The sequence below is a fragment of the Arvicola amphibius genome, chromosome 11 (genome assembly GCF_903992535.2).
Source record: "Arvicola amphibius chromosome 11, mArvAmp1.2, whole genome shotgun sequence".
Classification (NCBI taxonomy): Eukaryota; Metazoa; Chordata; class Mammalia; order Rodentia; family Cricetidae; genus Arvicola; species Arvicola amphibius.
In genome coordinates, this window is record NC_052057.2 from 97,311,274 (window position 1) to 97,329,892 (window position 18,619).

The 18,619-nt window shown below is 51.0% G+C and overlaps 1 protein-coding gene and 1 long non-coding RNA gene across 3 annotated transcripts; one reads left to right on the forward strand and one right to left on the reverse strand.

Moving 5' to 3' along the window:
- Positions 1–3,813: 3,813 nt before the first annotated feature.
- Positions 3,814–9,343, reverse strand: LOC119826552. 2 transcript variants are annotated; one of them, XR_005287444.1, is made up of 3 exons: positions 9,042–9,343; positions 7,156–8,142; positions 3,814–3,950 (listed from the first exon to the last, which is right to left on the reverse strand). It is a non-coding gene; the product is annotated as an uncharacterized LOC119826552 (long non-coding RNA). The 2 variants fall into 2 exon arrangements; XR_005287443.1 differs by lacking the exon at positions 3,814–3,950 and having other exon boundaries at positions 7,052–8,142.
- Positions 9,344–10,492: 1,149 nt separating this feature from the next.
- Grhpr (glyoxylate and hydroxypyruvate reductase) lies at positions 10,493–18,121 on the forward strand. The gene is made up of 9 exons (XM_038347943.2): positions 10,493–10,641; positions 12,054–12,184; positions 13,001–13,073; positions 13,540–13,656; positions 14,360–14,448; positions 14,747–14,851; positions 15,650–15,785; positions 16,347–16,477; positions 17,831–18,121. The coding sequence occupies exons 1-9, from the start codon at positions 10,559–10,561 to the stop codon at positions 17,950–17,952; spliced, it is 987 nt and encodes a 328-aa protein (XP_038203871.1). The 5' UTR covers positions 10,493–10,558; the 3' UTR covers positions 17,953–18,121.
- The last annotated feature ends 498 nt before the right edge of the window (positions 18,122–18,619 follow it).

Here is an 18,619-nt window from a genome sequence, read left to right on the forward strand (position 1 = left end):
ACAAACTGATGGCATAATCAGAACTCTTAACTCTTGCTGTGCATGGTGGTGCCTGCCTGTGTTCTCAGCACTCATAAGGATGATGCAGGAAGACTAAGATTTTGAAGCCAGCCTGGGCCAGGTAAATAGAACTTGTCTCAAAAAGGAAACAAGCAAAAGCAAGTCAAATGTGGTTATACGGGCCTATAATCCAAGTACGTGGTGGGCAGAGGCAGGGGGATCAGGAATTCAAGGCCATCTTTGGCTGCAGAGTAAGTCTGAGACCAGGCCAGGCAACATGAGACCCTATCTTTAAAAATAAACCATCCATGACCACAATTAAAAAAAAACCCTCTTAAAATTCTGTTTCAAATAAAGCTAGTTTTGACCCCAGAATGAACTGTGGGTGGTATGTGGGAGAAACGGGCTCTTTCTGCTAAAGTGTGCATGACTGATATTCCTGCCGGTGGTAAATGCTAAACTCTAGTGGCATGATGGGATAATGTGAGTCTCGTTAACTATTTGTTTAATAAACAACTAACTGTCTTAATTACTGTTCTATTGCTGTGAGGAGATGTCACAACCCAGGCAACTTATAAAACAGCATTTAATTGAGGCCATGCTGGCAGTTTCAGGAGGTCAGTCCCTGATCATCACAGTAGGGAGCATGGTGCTGGAGAAGCAGCTGAGAGCTCACATCTGATCTGCAAGTTAGGGGAGAAGGGAGGGAGGGAGAGAGAGAGAGAGAGAGAGAGAGAGAGAGAGAGAGAGAGAGAGAGAGAGAGAGAGAGAGAGAGAACAGATGAGAGAGAGAGAGAGAGAGAGAGAGAGAGAGAGAGAGAGAGAGAGAGAACAGATGAGAGAGGGAGGAGAGACTGGGACTGGTATGGGCTTTTGAAACCTCATGGCCAAATCCAATGACACACCTCCAACAAGGCCACACCCCCTAATCCTTCCCAAATGATTCCACTAACTGGGAACCAAACACGCGAGGCTATGGGAGCATTCTCATTCAAACCACCACAGTGTGTGTGTGTGTGTGTGTGACTGGCATCCATGCAGGCGGTCAGTGTTAGCTCCAGCATCAGAATAATGTTAGCTTTGTTAACCATGTGTTGAACAAACAATTGTGTAATACGTAATTCTAGATCCGAGGTTTGAGTTAACGCATTTATAGGTCCCTGTACATACCTATAGTACTGAGCTGCATATTTGATTTGGCTCCTCCTGCAGCCCCTCCCCTGACTGGGAAAGCAGACCATACTCTCTGAGCTGAGCCCTTGGGTGTTAGGTTTCCGGGTGTCTCTAGGCAAAAGATCCCAGCTTAACCACTCTGTGCCCATGTGTGTGCTGGGCAGGTATAGGAAGGAAGTTAGGTGGCAGGGAGAGCTTTGGGGTCCTGTAGTGGACAAAAGCTGGACAGAGCTGAGGCTAGTGGGGAAGGAAGTGACACCGGACTCTGGGGCAGCTGCTGGAAGGCTAGGAGGGCTACCAGGTTAGTGCAAGCCTATAAGCCTCCAGATTCCAGAAGCAGAGGGTAAAGATAAGTCCGGGGATCTCACAGAAGTTGGATGACCAGAAAAAGTCACCAATGACCAAGCAAGACGCTTAGCTAGGTTGACCTGGGTTCAGATCCCTCGGCAGCTCTGATAAGGTCATAGAGATCCAGAGCCAGCCCTTAGGGGAGGGATTGCAGGGGCGTGTGTCAAAACTGTGATGAACACCAGGAACGATAGAGCCCAACAAAGACCTGGACGTGCCAAGGATGTATTTCCTCCCATAGCCAGCAGGGTGCGGTATAAGCCAATCCCGCTGGCCACCCGCTCCTGCGCTCCCTGAGGACCCGGTCCAGGGCTTGGTGCCTACAGTCCAATGACTGTCCTCAATCAGACCGAAGGGCTTTGCCTGATGTCACCCAGCCAGTCTGTAGCCCCGGTCCTTTGAGCAGCCAGCTTCTCACCATGCTTCAGCAGTGATTCAGGCCACAAAGTCTGGGCGATTCCACAGAGCAACATCCTACCCTACCCCACCCCACACCCCACTACATCATCGTTAAAGCCTGTTGCGGCATCCTTAGGACCACAGACTTCTCTCAGTTCCACAGTAAGGAACCTGTGTTTGCTCGGGTCTCCCAGAACTGTGGCCTCTTGGTCAGCACAGTTTCATCCCTCGTGACTGCAGGACTGAGGCTCCTGAAAGCAGGGGACCCCCGCAGCGCTCTGACACAGGCTTCCTCCACCGAGGGAGGTTTGTCTCATCACAGCAGGAAGGAGGGCTTCAGATGCTACACCTTTTGATACGAGGTAAGCCTGCAAGGGATAGCCTCCCCATTATAGGGGTGTCCAACATTGCTTCCCAAAGGAAGAATGGCTGTACCTGCTTCCTGAAAAAACAGGAAATCACTGTGAAGGGAGTGAGAGAGAGGAGTTGGCATCTTTTAGGCTTTCTTGCATAGAGACTTACTGTACATCAATATTAAAATGCTTTCTGATGTTTGTTTTTTGTTTTTGTTTTTTTAAGACAGGGTTTCTCTGTGTAACTTTGGCTGTCCTGGAACTCCCTCTGTAGATCAAGCTGTCCTCGAACTCACAGATCTCTGCCTGCCTCTGCCTCCCGAGGGCTGGTACTAAAGGCATGCGCCACCATTGTCCAGTTTTAAACTGATGGTGCATGCTTGTAATTCTAACTCATCAGAGGCTGAGGCAGTCGGGTCAGCCTAGGCAATGTAGCAAAACTTTATTTCCAATAAAATGTACTTTATGACTAAAATTGCTAATGGACGAAGCACGCAGATGAATAAAGTCAGGTCCAACATCTGGAGAGAACACAAGCAGACTTTGGAATTTAGTCTGCAGAGGACAGACTAATCAATCAATAACTTTGGAATGATTTCGATATACTACAAATGTACAATAATTTGCCTAGTGTGGCCCCAGGTAACACTTATGACAAACTGAGAGTTTCGAAGAAGAGAACATAGAGTTTATAAATAGATCCGAGTTCAGTAATCTAATAGTGGTAAATTTTGTTATGTATTTATTTAGAATCAGGGTATCAAGTTCACTGTGTTCCTGAATTTGACCTTAAACCTCTGCTCCTCCAGACTCCACCTCCAGAGTGCTGAAATTACAGACATGTCCGGCCACACCCAGTTTAGGAGATGCTGGGGACTGAACCTGGGGCTTCGTACATGCTAGGCAAGCACTTCACCTACTGAACTACATCTACAGCCCTGAAATTTTAAATTAGGCAGAAAAAAAGAACATTATTTACAACTGGTAATTGAATAAAAAAAAAGAAATTTCCAAAACTCCAAGAGCCATTAAAGATGGCTTTTGTCACACAGAGTCACTGTCATTTACCTAGGCTGCAAAATGAATGATACGGCCTCACGTGCTGTGCCCATGGTGTCAGCTAAGTCTGAGTTCAAGGCCTGCCTTGTCTTTAATAGTTCTATGTCAACCAGAGTTACATAGTCAGAGTTTGTCTCAGACAACAGACAAAAGCAGCAAAACTCCACAAAAGTTCCAGAGTTAGAAAGTGTGAGATTTGTTTTTGAACACTAAACTTCTTGTGGAAAAGGCCTTTAAAAATGCAGCACACTGGCATGCTTAAAGCTGCATTGCATGCCTTGGAGCACACTGGCATGCTTAAAGCTGCATTGCATGCCTTGTGGCACACTGGTACCATTAAAGCTGCATTGCATGCCTGGGAGCACACTGGCATGCTTAAAGCTGCATTGCATGCCTTGAAGCACACTGGTACCATTAAAGCTGCATTGCATGCCTTGGGGCACACTGGCACTGACAATGTCCATGCATGCCCTGGATTTCTGATCTTCTTCCATCAGCAGGGAGTCTTGAAGCTGGAGATGCTCAGTCCTGGGGCATCCTAGGCACAGGCCTCAGCAACAGAAGGCTTCCATTTTCAATGTCTCCAGACAGTCCATGCTTGAAGCCAGTCTCTGGGCCCTAAGGATGTCCAAGACATACAGTGAGACCTGTGTAAATGTTGATAACAACAGTTCAGCTGCTGACTGGCACCAACAAGCAAACACAAATGTGAGAAAGCCTTCAGGCGATTCAACCCGCCTACTACCTTCCTGCCACTGTGTGTAGCCTACCAAACTATAAGCAACAACGGGGAACAACAATAGTGACTGTTGCTTTAAGCCACCACGTTTGGGAGATCATTCATTTTGCAACATAGGTAAGATAGTGACTCTGTGAGACAACACCTAGAAACTACAGAAATAAAAACATTCTGCATTTAAAAAAGAAAAAATTTCCAAGAACTGAGTGGAGTCTGCATGTGATCCCAGAATGAGGAGGTAGAGGGCAACACAACCTGTCTCAAACAAATTAGTAAAAGCAGGCATGGGGTGAGTCTGGTTGGTGCTAGAGTACTTTCCTAAGATGGGGTGGGGCGTGGAGTCCATCCTTATCACCATCGCACCCCAAAAAAGGAAGGAAGGAAAGGAGAATTGATGAGATCACAGGATAAACAGAAAACTGGGAGATGTACCATATATTGGCAACCCCCATTGCAGACAAAAGACTAATTTCCTCATTGTGCTACCAATTCCAAAGACAAAGACAGCCGTGCCATCTAAATAAGCCAAGGGCATCAACAGGTCCTGGGAAACATAGATGCTCTTTTTACAAAAGAAAAGGTTTATTTTTTATGTGTTTGAGTGTTTGCCTGCATACACATATGGGCACCATGGGGGCCATAAGAGGACACCAGATCCCCTAGGACTGGATTGATATATGTGAGCCACCACGTGGGCTCTAGGAACCAAACCTGGGTCCTCTTCGAGAACAGTGAGCACTCCTAACCTCCAAGTCATCTCCGTAGTCCCGGAACTCCTAAGTGTTTGGGAAGGTTCATCTTTGTTCAAGAAAGAGCTGAAAATTGAAGCCCTGATACATTACCATTTAACAACAGTATCCTGGGAAATGGGTGTTTTTATACATTGCTGCTAGCAAATTAAATTGAATGATTTTCATGGAAAGCATTTTGGCAGAATCTATCAAAATTTATAGTGCTCATCTTTTTCTTTTCTTTCTTTTTTTTTTTTGTAGTACACATATTTTTGGCCCAGCAATTCTGCTTCTAGGAACTTAGCACGCAGGTGCGGTTACATAAGTTCGAACTGTTATGGAAAAGACCATAGATTCAATCGAATTATAATTAATTGATTAGTTAATTCATTTATTCATGATTATGGCTAACAGGATGACAGTTCCTGAGCCAAACTTGAGATTGCCATATGAAGGGGGGTGAAGGAAGGATTTCTAAAACTAAGGAGCACAAGAAGACCTTGAGGACCTGCATAAGCAAGCCAGGAGCTGCTCTGCTCTGCCAGGTGTGGGTCGTCAAGGCAACCCCACACCGTCCTCGAACGCCTGTCTGCATAAGCAGGTGGCAGAAGTCAAGAGCAGTTAGTCATAACATAGCAAGTAGATGGTCACAGCTGTACACTTCTGGTGGGGGTGGGCCCTGAGTCAGGGTTACTGCCAACTTACCTTCCAGGGACTGGAGTCAGAGGCTTGTGGGTATCAAGAGGGATGCCCAGGATGAGATGGAGTGTCTTTAGCCATCAGAGAACTCACATGTGTCAGAAGCTCTTCATTGTAAGCATCATCAGAGCAAAACATGGGAAGCGACCTACCAAGCGTCCACCCACAGGGCTGGCTCTTGGTGACGGTGCATTGCTACAGTGCAGTTCTGCACTGGTGGGGGTGATGCAGGCTGATTGTCTGTCCCAGCTACTTGGCATACTGAGGCCAGCCAGGGCAATTTATTAAGATGCTTTCTCGCCAGGCGGTGGTGGCGCACGCCTTTAATCCCAGCACTCAGGAGGCAGAGGCAGGTGGATCTCTGTGAGTTCGAGGCCAGCCTGGTCTACAAGAGCTAGTTCCAGGACAGGCTCCAAAGCTACAGAGAAACCCTGTCTCAAAAAACAAAAACAAAACAAACAAACAAACAAAAAAAACCAACCATGCTTTCTCAAAATAAAATGTTAAAGGAATCGGGGGGGATGATCATATAGCTCAATGGCAGAGCACTTGCCTCATCTGCATGACTCAGGGTTCAATCTCCAATCTGGGGGTGGGGGCGAGGAGGAGGGGTCATGCTCCTGGTGTGGAATTACACCAAAGATGTTTCCGTGGTGAATGCTTTGTTTGTGCTACAACAACAACAACAACAACAAGCTTGCCTGAAGATCAGAGGGTAGAGCTAGTCACTAGTTTACCATAGAGGCCAGGTGATGGTGGCTAACACCTTTGATCCCGGCATTTGGGAGTCACATACCTTTAAATCCAGCGCTAGGAAGGTGGAGACAGGAATGTAAGGCGCGTGGAGACAGGATCTTGCCTGTCATTTTGAGGATCCAGTAGAGGTCTCTCTAGTGACTGGCTCCTTTATTTCTCTTTCAACATTTACCCCGACATCTGTCTCCAGGTTCTTATTATTAAGACCAATTAGAATTTGTGCTACACATTTCTATTCAGGGAAAAACATTTACCTTATATATGAATGCATATGCACATATCCTTTAAAGTTTTTATTTGTGTGTGTGTGTGTGTGTGTGTGTGTGTGTGTGTGTGCATGCATGTGTATCATAATGTGTATGTAGAAGTCAGAGGACAAGCTTCAGGAGTTGGCTCTCCCCTTCTCCCATGATTCAGGGATTGAACTTGGGTCCTCAGACCCAGCTTGCTAGTCCTGAATATGTAAATATACTTATATACACATTAAATATTTCTTTTTGTGTCATTGTTTTGTTTGTTTTATTAAGACTGGGCTTCTCTGTGTAATTCTGACTGGCCTGGAACTCGCTCTGTAGACCAGGCTGGCCTTGAACTCAGAGATGCTCCTGCCTCTGCCTCCCGAATGCTGGAATTTATGCACCACCACTACATGGCATAAACAGCTCTAAAAAATTGTAGAAGAAACTAGGAATAACTGGTACCAGCCTCTGGGGAAGAAGGCATAGGTATGGGAGAGACCGGTGGGCAGGGTGGAAGAGACATGACTTTTACCCCATCTCTCTGTACCATTTGGGTCACTTGTATCTTATGCATTTATTTTGTGTGTACACAACTTTTGTTGCTATTGAGTAACTTGTTAATCATTTGGGAAAGGTCCCATGTTGAGCCACAGACATACCATGGTCCAAACAGCATTTCCAGCCTGTTAGAGCAGAAGCATAAATGAGCACGCCCTGTCTCCCCATGGTGTAGAATTCACTGATTGACACCACATTCACAAGACACGTCAGTTTGGTTGGGTTGATGTTGCCAATTAACCTCCATGTTCCTAGATAGCTGGCCTTGGCGATCATACATTCTTTTATTTTAATCTTTATTTTTTTTTCTTTTCTTCCTTTTTGAGATAGTGTCCCACACTGTATCTCAGGCTGGCTAGGAGCTCACTCTATAGCCCAGGCTGGCCTGATTCATGACAGTCCTGACTCAGCCTCCTCCCCAGTGGCCCGGTCTCTCTCATACATTCTGCACAGTTATATGTGCAGGTTACAGGAGGAAAAGTGGCTTCAGAGTTCATGCCGGCTGACCTGAAGCTGGAGGCACAGAGCTGACACAGACGCCAGGAAATGTCTCCAGAGGGTCAGACAGGAAGTCTTAGGAGCTTCAGGGGCACAGCTAATTGGGCACACTGATGTAAGACACACGTTTGAAGTTCAGTTTGAGGCTGCTTGGGTGTTGTAGACGGGAGAAATTGGACAGAGACAGAGTTTCCCACTGTGACAGTTTTCCGGATGGGGCTCATGGTGAGTAACCAGGTGACTAGTCAGTATGCCGGCCACATTTCAGTCTTGGGGTCCTCCTTTCATAGTGTCAGATGAGGGGGTTCACCTAATGTGATTGAGAAACTTATATGTCCCGTATTTCTGATACCATTTGATAGATTTGATGCATTTGTTGGTGCCTGATAAGTTACTCCTGGTGCAGGCAGATGGAGGTTGGTTTTGTTGTTGTTGTTTGAGACAGGGTTTCTCTGTGTAGCCCTGGCTGTCCTGGAACTCATTCTGTAGACCAGGCTGGTGTCAAACTCATAGATCTGCCTGCCTCTGCTCCTGAGTGCTGGGATTAAAGGCGTGCGCCTCCACACACTGTCAGACGGCGGCTCGTTAACCTGTGGAAACATAGTCATTCTTATTGTCTTTTTGAATTTCTGCACACATAACTTTCCTCCCCATGCCTTAGTGGTGGCCAGGCGTTCCTAGACTTCTGCTTCTGAACCCAGGACCTTGGAATGGCGGTTTCAGCTCACCATACACCAAGCTTCAGGACCATAAGCCCTTCCTGGCCTCCTCTAACACACCCCAGGCACCCGGATTCCCCATCTTCTCCTGGTGCCCACCTCTGGATTCTAATCACAGTGCTGCCCCTCCAAGTGTTCTCCCAAGCCGGTGCGAAAAGTTGCCCTTCCCTGGCACCCGGTTCCCGTTTCCTAAAGCACTTTCTGGGTGGTGAAGAGCTGGGATCTAAGGCCAAGGTCAGGGCTTGAGTCCAAGCTCTGACTCTTTTTTTTTCCTTAATAATTTATTTGTAATTGTCTGTCCGTGTAAGGGTGTTGGAACTCCTGCAAGTGGAATTAAAGGCAGTTGTGAGCTGCCTTGTGGGTACTAGGAATTGAACCTGGGTCCTCTGGAAGAGCAGTCAGAGCACTGAGCCATCTCTCCAGCCCTCAAGCATTGGCTCTTAGTGAGCTGTATGACTTCAAGCAGATTCCCCCACTCTTGTCCTCAGCTTCTGGTCTGAAGATTAGGAAAACCGTGTGACTGGGATGTTCCCACGGAAAGTGTTTGGCATGGTGTGAGTTTACTAAGCGTGCCATAAATATCATCAATATCCGATGCTTTAGCCTCTGAAGCAGAGAGAAGACAGGCTGCAGGGCCCTCGGCTGGCTTTGTGCTCTGGTTTCGTTCCTTCTAGCCTATAGTACCTTCTGAATGTCAGCCGGATGCCTTACTCTGAGGGAGGGACCCATGACCTCTGTTGACACGCTTGTCCAGTGCCTAGTGCCCTTACCTGTCCTCCGTGTGTGGAAAGAGTTGAACAAGGCCACAAACTCCCCCAGCAGGCCTGTCTTGGGGACACAAAAGGACCTTTGTGTCAATGTTTGACAGATTTCAGTACCTTTCCTTTCCCTGCGGTGTCCTAGTGACACAGATAAAGGGCAGTAGGGGAGACATTTATTAATGTGTTACTTAGGCCTGGGCGGCAGAGTGAAACCTCTGCACAAACCCAGATGAGAGCAGAAAGTGGTGCTGGGTACACGTAATTCCAGAAACTTCAAAGCCATCTTCTGCTATACAGTGGGTTGGAGACCAGCTGGGTCTACGTGTTTCAAAAACAAAAATAAAATAAAACAAAATAAAGACCCTAGATGGGCCAGTTGATGTCTGTCAATCCTGTGCACATTATCTACTGGAGCCCCATAAAATCAGTGACGAGACCAGTGTGTTGCCCTTGGGGCCCTCCCAGATCTGAGAGCAAGTCACTAAGCAGCTTTGAGCCTGAAATGAGACCTGCAGAGCTGACAGGCAGGCCTGGGGTCCTGAGCTAGTCCTCTAGCCTTCAGGATCTGCACCATTTGCCATGAAGTCTGGGCTGGCCTTGAACTTGCAATCCTGCTTCTACCTCCTGAATGCTGGAATTATAAGCACACATCAGCACGCCTCACTCTGTGTCTCTATTACAAGCACAGTACGTACTGATCTCTCAACAAGCCAAGAGGCAAGTACTACTACAATACCCATCTTACAAATGAGGAAACTGAGGCACACAAAAGTTTAATAATTGCTCATGGTGGTGGAACTGGCATTCAGCCCCAGGCAGATGGGCACTACACCTTGGGCGCCACATCCCTCAGGCTAAGCAACCCTCCCTGTTCAGTACTGAAAAGAAAACAACCTTCAACAGAAGTGTTATCCTTGTTATATGCCCGAAGAAGTAAGGGTTGGGTGGGGTGAAGTCACCAGGTGTCCAGTTCTCCTGAGTGGCCTGTGAAGGGTTAAACTCCCCCACTACAGTTGTGGATTTATGTAGGGAAATCATCCTAAGTATTAAAGGTATACTATCTGGATTCGGATCTTCTCCCCAAGCCTCCTGAGAGTATGCAGGCCAGGCTTGGCTTTGAGTTTGGTGTGTTTATTCAGAGGCCTCTGCCTGCGATAGTGTGGCTAAAGTAGACCTAGCATGGCTCATCAGGGCTTTCTCCTCATTCTGATAGCGTACTCAGAGAGACTCTCATATCCATAACTAAGCATCCAGGTCCCTCTTCAGTATGTCCCTCACTCATCCAGGCTCCTAGGGATGCTTGGCCGTCCCCAGGCATATCACCCTTGAGGGCACACACAGCCCTACACTCAGCACACACAAGCACACCACCTCTTTCCTGGACAATCAATCTCCGGGGCCACAGCCCCACCCTCACAGGGTGGCTGAGAGCCCTGCCGCCGGCCCCGCCCCCGGCGCCGGCCCCGCCCACACTTCCGCCGCCGAGCGCCAAGCTAGGCTGATTCGCGTTCGCTGCTGCGGATTTTATGAAACTAGCACGACTCATGAAGGTGTTCATCACTGGCTCGTTACCTGCCGAGGGCAGGGCTGTGCTCGCCAAGGCCGCAGAGTAAGCGCCCGCATCTGTGCTCGGACTGCAGCTGAGCCCCCGGCCCCTTGCCGCGTCCTCCCGGCGGGTGTCCCCGAACTCAGACACCCCTGCACCTGCTCAGGGTGGATTGGCTGTCTCCAGACACGCCGCTGGGGCTTCCGGGACTGCCTTATGACTGCGGACTTACTCCCTAGACCCCGGTGCCTAGCAGGCGGGGGTGGCGCTTGGGGCTTTTGTTCAGGAGTTGCCCTCTGTGTCCGCGGGAGAGGGGAGGCTTGGAGTTTGGGGCCGTCTTAGAGAAAGTTCTCTAAGGTGTAGCTTTGTCCAGGCGATTGGTCTCCAGCCTTCCAGGGAAGGGAGATTGCCTACGAGGCCAGGTCCGGGCTCTGGATTTTACCCTCTGAGGTTAGCTGGCAGGCAGGAGTCAGACTGCCACAGTCACTGGCTTGACTCGGCTCTTTGGATGTTTTTCCTGTTGGACCTTCTTTGGTCGCTAGCCTTGCCAGGAGCTGTGAACACAAACTTTCAGTCCTTCCAGCACTGTGAATTCCTTCATCGCCAATCTGAAAACACAGGCTAGGTGGGCTCGTGCCTTGTGCCATGGTCACCCGGCTCCAGGTGGCAAGCTTGGCCTTTATACTCAGATCTGTCCCATTACAGCCTGGTCACTTCGGCTTTGTGCTGCCATTGTCAGTTTGGGAGAAGGTGAGATCCCTTAGGCCCTTGTAGTTCTGATGGGTTGGGGGTGTGTGATTTGTTTTGACTCCCCCCCCCCCAACATGTTTTGTTGGGACTTTGGTTCTTGAAGTGCTGGGACAAGTGGACCTGGGACCCAGCCAGCCACTGCCCTGCACCTCCTGTGCACACACTCTAGGACTGCTCCGAATTCAATGGCAGGGGTTAGGAGGAGCACCTCACAGAGAGACAGCTAAGGAAGCACACTACTGTGCTCCCGCTGCTAGGCGCCTTTGAGCTGGCAAGTCCACAGGGCAAATGTTGTACTTCGTGAACTCATAACTGTTCATTGAAGATAAGCCCTATTAATCTGGTGTAGGACCTCCCCCCCTCCAGTTTTATACCCTCCCCCAACTTCCTCCACAACAGACTGCCTAGACATTCACTGAACAGGAGAGTTCTCTGGGGTTGAGATTAGTCCCTAGGGCATTCCCCCTTTCTGCTTAGGCTCTGCTCTGGCCTGGGAGCCCCCCTCAGCTCTTGTCAGCTTTCCCCACTCTGGCAGCCCTTCATCCCTTCCCCCAACTACATTCCAAATAGTTCTGAGGCCCCACACACATGACCTTAACTTTGGCCAGCCGAAAGCCACAGCTGGTGGAAGGCCATCTTTGCGGGCTGTGCTGTAGCATCCGGGAGGCTCCTGGCATCCTTTAGGGAAGCTCCCTGCGGCCTCTGAGTGGCTTCCCTTTCCTCAGCTGTGAAGTGGAACAGTGGAGTTCGGATGAGCCCATCCCCAGAGAGGAACTGGAGCGAAGTGTGGTAGGGGCCCATGGCTTGCTTTGCCGCCTCTCTGACCGTGTGGACAAGAAACTTCTGGATGCTGCAGGTATGTGCTGAGCCTTCCTGGGCAGAATTCTGAGGGGCATCTTGCCCTATGAGCACATCAGCTTTCAGCAGCTGGCCAGCCTTGGAGCTGGTCTGTAGTGTTTCCCCGGTCTTTCTGAGGGCTTTCCCAGCGGTAGCTCCACCTGGCACATGCTGCCCCCCGTCTGGCTTCTAAGTTCTGGAGAGGCTCCAAGAGGGCAAAGACCATGCGGTTCATGAGTGGAGTGGGGAGTGGAGGAGCGTACCCTGGGCTCTGAACCTTCCTGCTGGGCCATAGCCTTCTTTGTGACCTTGGGATCTCTCTGGTTCTGTGTGCGGGACAGAGGGCCCGACGCTGTTTTGTGCCTAGCACTGATAGACACCCAGAATGTGTGTGCACCGCTGTGCTCCCAGGTCTTGTTCCTGATCAGGGTGGACATCACCCTGTGAGTCATGCTGAGGCAGTTTAAGGAAAGCTTCAGACCCAATGGCTGCCAGATTCAGTTGCCGAACCACCCCACCCCTGGCCTGGACCCAGCCGCTTAGTGGCGGGGGAGGGTCCATGCGGAGGAGGTCACATCCCAGCCGCCACTTTTGGAGTGTCCATGGGGAGGCCTTTGGTGTAGAGGAGACCCAAGGCCACCGGCAGGCACGGGTGCCCGTCTTGAGAGACCCCAGGAGTACTGTGGTTGAGCTGCTACATTCCCTGAGCCTCTGTAGGTAGCAGAGGGTGTTGAGCTTTATACGAGCACAAAGATGACAGCTTTTCCCTTCATCTAGGAAATAACAAGTAGGTGTCCGGGGTGGCCCTCGGACGTGTGTGTTTTCTCTACAACAGGAGCCAACCTCAAGGTCATCAGCACCTTTTCAGTGGGGGTTGACCACTTGGCTTTGGATGAAATCAAGAAACGGTAAATATAGCGGGGGAGGGGGAGGGAGTGAGGGCTGAGCCAGAGTGGGTGAGAGGGGCTCTCTGCTTGATCACCTGTGCCTCCGCGAGCGTGCCGAGTGGCTGATGCTGAAATCATCCACACGTGCACAAGTCACTGAAACCCAGGTAGCTATAAGCTATGGGTGATCTCTGATCTCTGACCCCCATCTGTCATGTTTGCTGTCTCTTCTGATCTCCATGATATCCTAGGAGTAGAAAAGTCAAGTGTTATACTTCCCTTTCCAATGAAGAAATCAGGGCCGTTAAGTAGCTCCTCGCCCCAGCCCTTGAGCCCTGATCTTCCATGGTCACATCCTCCCGGTGGTGGGAGGTGATGGGGATGAGGATGCCTACAGTTCTTAGCTCCTGGCAGCAGGAGCCAAGAAGGAACAAAGCATGGAGGTGGCGCTTGAGGCCCATGTTACCACCAGGTGTTTGATTCCTAGTGGGATCCGGGTGGGCTACACGCCGGGTGTCCTGACCGACGCCACCGCAGAGCTTGCCGTCTCCCTGCTGCTCACGACCTGCCGCCGGCTGCCAGAGGCCATAGAGGAGGTAAAGAAGTAAGTCCCTTGGGAAGGCAGCGGGCCTGAGACGGCACTCGGCTAAAGTAGTTCAGGCACAAGGCAGAGCTGCATCAGAGGGGGCAGGAAGGGAAGTCGGGAGATCTGGGTGCGGACGGAGTGGATCCAGTAGCTGCCGAGTGCGATGCTGCGCACTTGCGGTGCTGGGATACAACAAGCTGCAGGACCGGAAGTAGCTCTGGGAGCCAAAGCTGCCCACGTCACGCTATTGTGGCTCTTCAGTGTGAGGAGCTGGGAGTGTTCTTGACAGTGCCCAAGGGCATCATGTGCGGAACGTGTGGGCACAACTGAAAGCATTTTCCCAATCAGTGCCCACCAGGTTCTGGGTGAGAAGCCGGAGTCGGGCCTCCTGGGGCACACCGTGGAGGGCAGCTTTTGTGCTCTAGAGTCCTGGAACCCCACATCTTAAGTGTGTGGCCTCTGCTCCCAACTCTGGTGGTGCAGTCTCAGGCGGGTCACCCTTCTGCAGGCTTCCCCATTTGCAAAAGCAGGCATACGTCTAAGGCCCCTTCCTGTGTCCTCTAGTGGCATCAAAAGAGCCAGTCTGTTGTCGACCACTCTAGCCCCATGGCTGAAGGCAGGGTTAGCTTCAGACCAAGGCCAGGAGTGCTCAGCGTGTGGGCTCCTGTGGCCCCTCGTCTCTTCCCAAGGTTGGGCTAACTCCCATCCCACTCCCCCACAGTGGCGGCTGGAGCACGTGGAGCCCATTGTGGATGTGTGGCTACGGACTCTCGCAGAGCACTGTGGGCATCGTGGGGCTGGGGCGCATAGGTGAGGCTCCCACTACCTGCTCCCCAGCCTTCTTCAGTTCCATGAGCCTGGACAGTGGTGTCCTTTGGAGAGGCAGTGTGTGGCTAGGATAAAAACTAAAGTTCAAGAGCGCCCAAGAGCCAGTCCACCTACAAAGTGTGGCACTGCCTTCCGAATCCTTGAGAACATTGCCCTGCCCAGGGACTGGTTACACTGGGGCAGCCTAGCTCCACTAAGACAGAACAAGGGTCCCCCTCGAAGGGTCAGTTGCACTTGCCCTCTGGAAGGTGGGAGCAAGCTGTGGATTCCTTGCCGCTAGGTCAGGCCATTGCTCGACGACTGAAACCATTTGGTGTCCAGAGATTTCTCTACACGGGGCGCCAGCCCAGGCCTCAGGAAGCAGCAGAATTCCAGGCCGAGTTTGGTAAGTAAAACCCTGATTTCTCCTGGAGTCCATCTGTGCTCCACGATGGTGGTGGCAGTGGTGGTGTATGGCATTTACAGGCAGAATGCAGGAGCTTGAGGTGTCCGGGGGCTTCTGTGACCCTTACATGTTCTCTAGTCTACCTGCTTGGGACACAGAAGGGCACTCAGGAGCACAGACGTCCATCATGTGCCTAGACCTGGAGTTTTTCTCTTCTGGGCGGGAGGCCCTAGCAACGATCTTTGTCTCTGCCCATCTCAGAGCCGGTCTTACAGGCGTCCTCAGGATGTTACGTGGGTACCGGGACCCGAACTCTGGCTCTCTTGATCGTTTTAACTGCTGAGCCTTCCTCTAGCCCCTTCATCATAGCTTTTAAGACACGGTCTCTCACGGAATCTAACACCGACTGAGGCTAGGGTAGCAGGCCAGTGAGTTCCAGGAGCCACCTGTGTCCGTCTCTCCAGGGCTGGAACTCCTGTCTTGCCCAGATTTTCAGGTGGGTCCTTGGAATCCAAGCTCAGGTTCTCATGCTTATGCAGTGGACACTTTACTGACCGAAACATCTCCCTCCCTAGCCCACTGATTTCGGAGACAGTTTTGCTTTGTAGCTCTGGCTGGCCTCCAAGTTAAGGTAGTCCTCCTGCCTCAGCCCCTAGAGCATTGGAATTACTGGTATGTGCCGTCGTGCCTGGCATCCTGGGAGTTCCTTTTGTGGGAGATGGGAGCTACTCCATGCCGTCGGCCTTTGCATCTTACTGCCCCTCAGCCTCTGATGAAGCCCTTCCCTGCCTCTCCCAGTGCCTATTGCTCAGCTGGCTGCAGAGTCCGACTTCATTGTAGTGGCCTGCTCCTTAACACCTGATACCCGGGGCCTCTGCAACAAGGATTTCTTCCAGAAGATGAAGAACACAGCCGTCTTCATCAACATCAGCAGGTAGCCAAGAGCTGCCCTCATCCCTGGGTCCCCCAGCATTCCTGGAAAGGGCAGTGCCCACCCCTGGGACCTGGCTTTGCTGTCCGTTGGTGGTGCGTGTGCTCAGGATGCCATGTCTAACTCGGTAAACCAACAGATCAAGCACAGGAAAGGCCCTCTGAGAAATGGCTGCAGAAGATCGGTCAGCACAGCCTTCTGGTTTCCCGCAGTAACCCAGCCTTGCTCAGGGTAGTGTGATTCTGGGAGCAGGTCACCAGAGGCTCCCCGCAGGCCCACTTCCCTCTGCTGCAAAGGCTGGGGCCCAGAGGGTCCTTCAGAGTCTGTTAAGTACTCCTGTCCTCTAGTGTGCCTGGAGGGTAGGGTTTCCTCAGGAGCCCAGGAAAGTTTGTTAGCTCTGTCACAAGCTGGTGAGTGGCAGGGCTCCAGTCAAAAGTAGCGTCCATATGCGGACGGCCTTACAAGTCAGTGCCGGGCGATGAGGAAATACATTCCGTGGTTCTGCCCTAAAGGCAGCTTGGGTGGAGGGAGTGTCTGGGCTCCAGATCATGCTGTCACTTCCAGGGGAGATGTGGTAAACCAGGACGACCTGTACCAGGCACTAACCAGTGGTCAGATTGCAGCAGCAGGGCTGGACGTGACCACCCCAGAACCCCTGCCTCCAAGCCACCCACTGCTGACCCTGAAGAACTGTGGTAAGAACTGCTTCCGGGGCAAATGTGTAGCCACACTATGGCGTTTTGAGACAGGCCTGGCTGTGGGGCTAGCTGAGGCAATGCTAACCCAGAGGGCCCAGCAAGGGACCGGGAGTGTGTAAGCTATTAGTGACTGGGGTTTAACAGGAATGTGATGCTCAGTCAAGTCTCTGTCCCCATGGGGACAGATCCAAAAAAACGAATGGGTTTGTTGAAATAAGGCTGATGTCATTCCTATAGCCACTCGTGGGGCTAACTCATCACTCTGAATGGCTATTACCAGTATATGGCAAGGTCATGACACTACCGGTGTTTTCAGCTGGTGCCAGTTATGAAGCTTCTAGCAGCCACCAGCTCATTCATGTTGTGGCTGGAGAATCAGCTTTAGGTTTTCCATCATCTGGCTCACCAGCCATCAGTGCCCCTAGACTTCTGAGTTTGGGCCCTTCTTTGGCCTTAGGCATTTTAAGTCTCCCTTCTCCCTTTGTCCCCAGGGCCCCAGATGCTTCTGGCTCTTGGTACTTTGTCAGCAACTGCGGTGGCTATTTTTTTCTTTCTTCTTTGTCTCTTGGAGGGACTGAGCCACTGGTTGCCAGGCCCTGCCCTAAGGGCTTCTGCAGGTTTGACTACAGCCGGAGACTGTGCCTTTAATGGGCTCCCAATGAGATGCTGAGCTTCTGGCCCCGGGAGCATTTTGAGACCCTAGCCCTCAGCACTTGCCTTTCCTCCCTGTTCAGGAAATGGTGGTGTTTCTCTAGACTCACCGAGAGGCATCAGGGCTGTGGATGTCCCCATGCCTTCAGGAGAGGAAGCCAGACATGTTCTTGGTGCCTCTTCAGTGAAGGCTCCATTATTTTGGCCCTTGGCAATCCCCCTGACCCCATCCCCATGCCAGCCTGCGAGAACACTGGTTGTGCCATGGGGGAAAGCTGGCCCTGTCCCCGCTTCCTGCCTCCCCCCCCCCCACAGCTCTGGAAGGCAGGCAAGTGCTTACTTGCTCTGCATTGGGACCAGAGGCACCTACTGTGTTACCCAGTGTTTGATCAGGAGTTACTTCAGTTCAGAAGCCCTGTGCCATCATTCTCAAGGGTGCAGGATGTGGTAACTGCTAGGCTCCTAGGCTGGTGCTTAGAATCACCGTCCAGATAGGCAGCAAGACTCCCTGTTGCCGACCATATTTTTAAGGGTTCAAATCTTTTGCTTGGACTTGGGTCCCAGCATTTCCTCCATTGAACCTGAAGGAATGGTGTTCCTAGGAACCTAAGTCTAGGAGGACGCAGGCGGAAGGTGCAGTGACAGATCCTTTACCCTGTTAACTGGTAGTCTGGGACCAACGATTCCTTCTCCCTCTAGTGATCCTGCCCCACATCGGCAGCGCTACCTACAAAACTCGAAACACCATGTCCTTGCTGGCAGCTAACAACTTGCTGGCTGGTCTAAGAGGGGAGCCGATGCCCAGTGAACTCAAGCTGTAGCCAGATGGGCTTTCAAGATGAAGACATCTTGCTGGACTTTGGACTCAGGAAAGAGCCTGGCAGAAGTCTCCTCTACTATATCTTCAGAGGGGCATGGGAACTGGCAAACGGGCTTGCCACGTCCAAGCCAAAAGTCTGTAATTCTAGCATTAAATAATTTCTGACATGGTGTCTGGGCCTGTGACTGGTGGCACTAACAAAAAGAGCATCTCTTGTGTTTGCTGACTCAGGGCACCTGCTGATCTGCCTTGGCTCTGCTTCCCACACTGCCCTCACCCAAACTCCCTTTTCCCTCATGGAGGAAAGACCAGGATAACCAGAGAAACAGCACCCGAACCCAATACCTGTACCGTAGTGAAAGAGCAGACAGCAGAGGAGAAAGCTGCAGGAGTAGAGGTGGTGAGGTCAGCACTATGTGTCAGCCATAGTGAAGGCAGAAAGATTCCCAGTTTCAAGATCTGGGTCCATAACTACCTGTTGTTCCCTCTGTACCCCAGGTAGAAGCCCCTATTAAATCACTCTTCACTCCTCCCAAGGCCACGCCACAAGCAAAGCCATGGCAAAACCTCCCACATAGCCACGGCACAGGCAGGTGCAGGGGAGGGGGAAAGCCGGAGTAACTGCTGGATGGCAGCATTCCTATTGGAGGCTCACTGATTTGAAGCCC

Bases quoted from the DNA above. Each gene is read 5' to 3' on its own strand.
- Grhpr (XM_038347943.2), top strand. From the start codon at position 10,559: ATGAAACTAGCACGACTCATGAAGGTGTTCATCACTGGCTCGTTACCT. The intron at 14,852-15,649 runs GTAAGTAAAACC...TGCCTCTCCCAG, and splicing joins AGAATTCCAGGCCGAGTTTG to TGCCTATTGCTCAGCTGGCT. The intron at 15,786-16,346 runs GTAGCCAAGAGC...TGTCACTTCCAG, and splicing joins GTCTTCATCAACATCAGCAG to GGGAGATGTGGTAAACCAGG.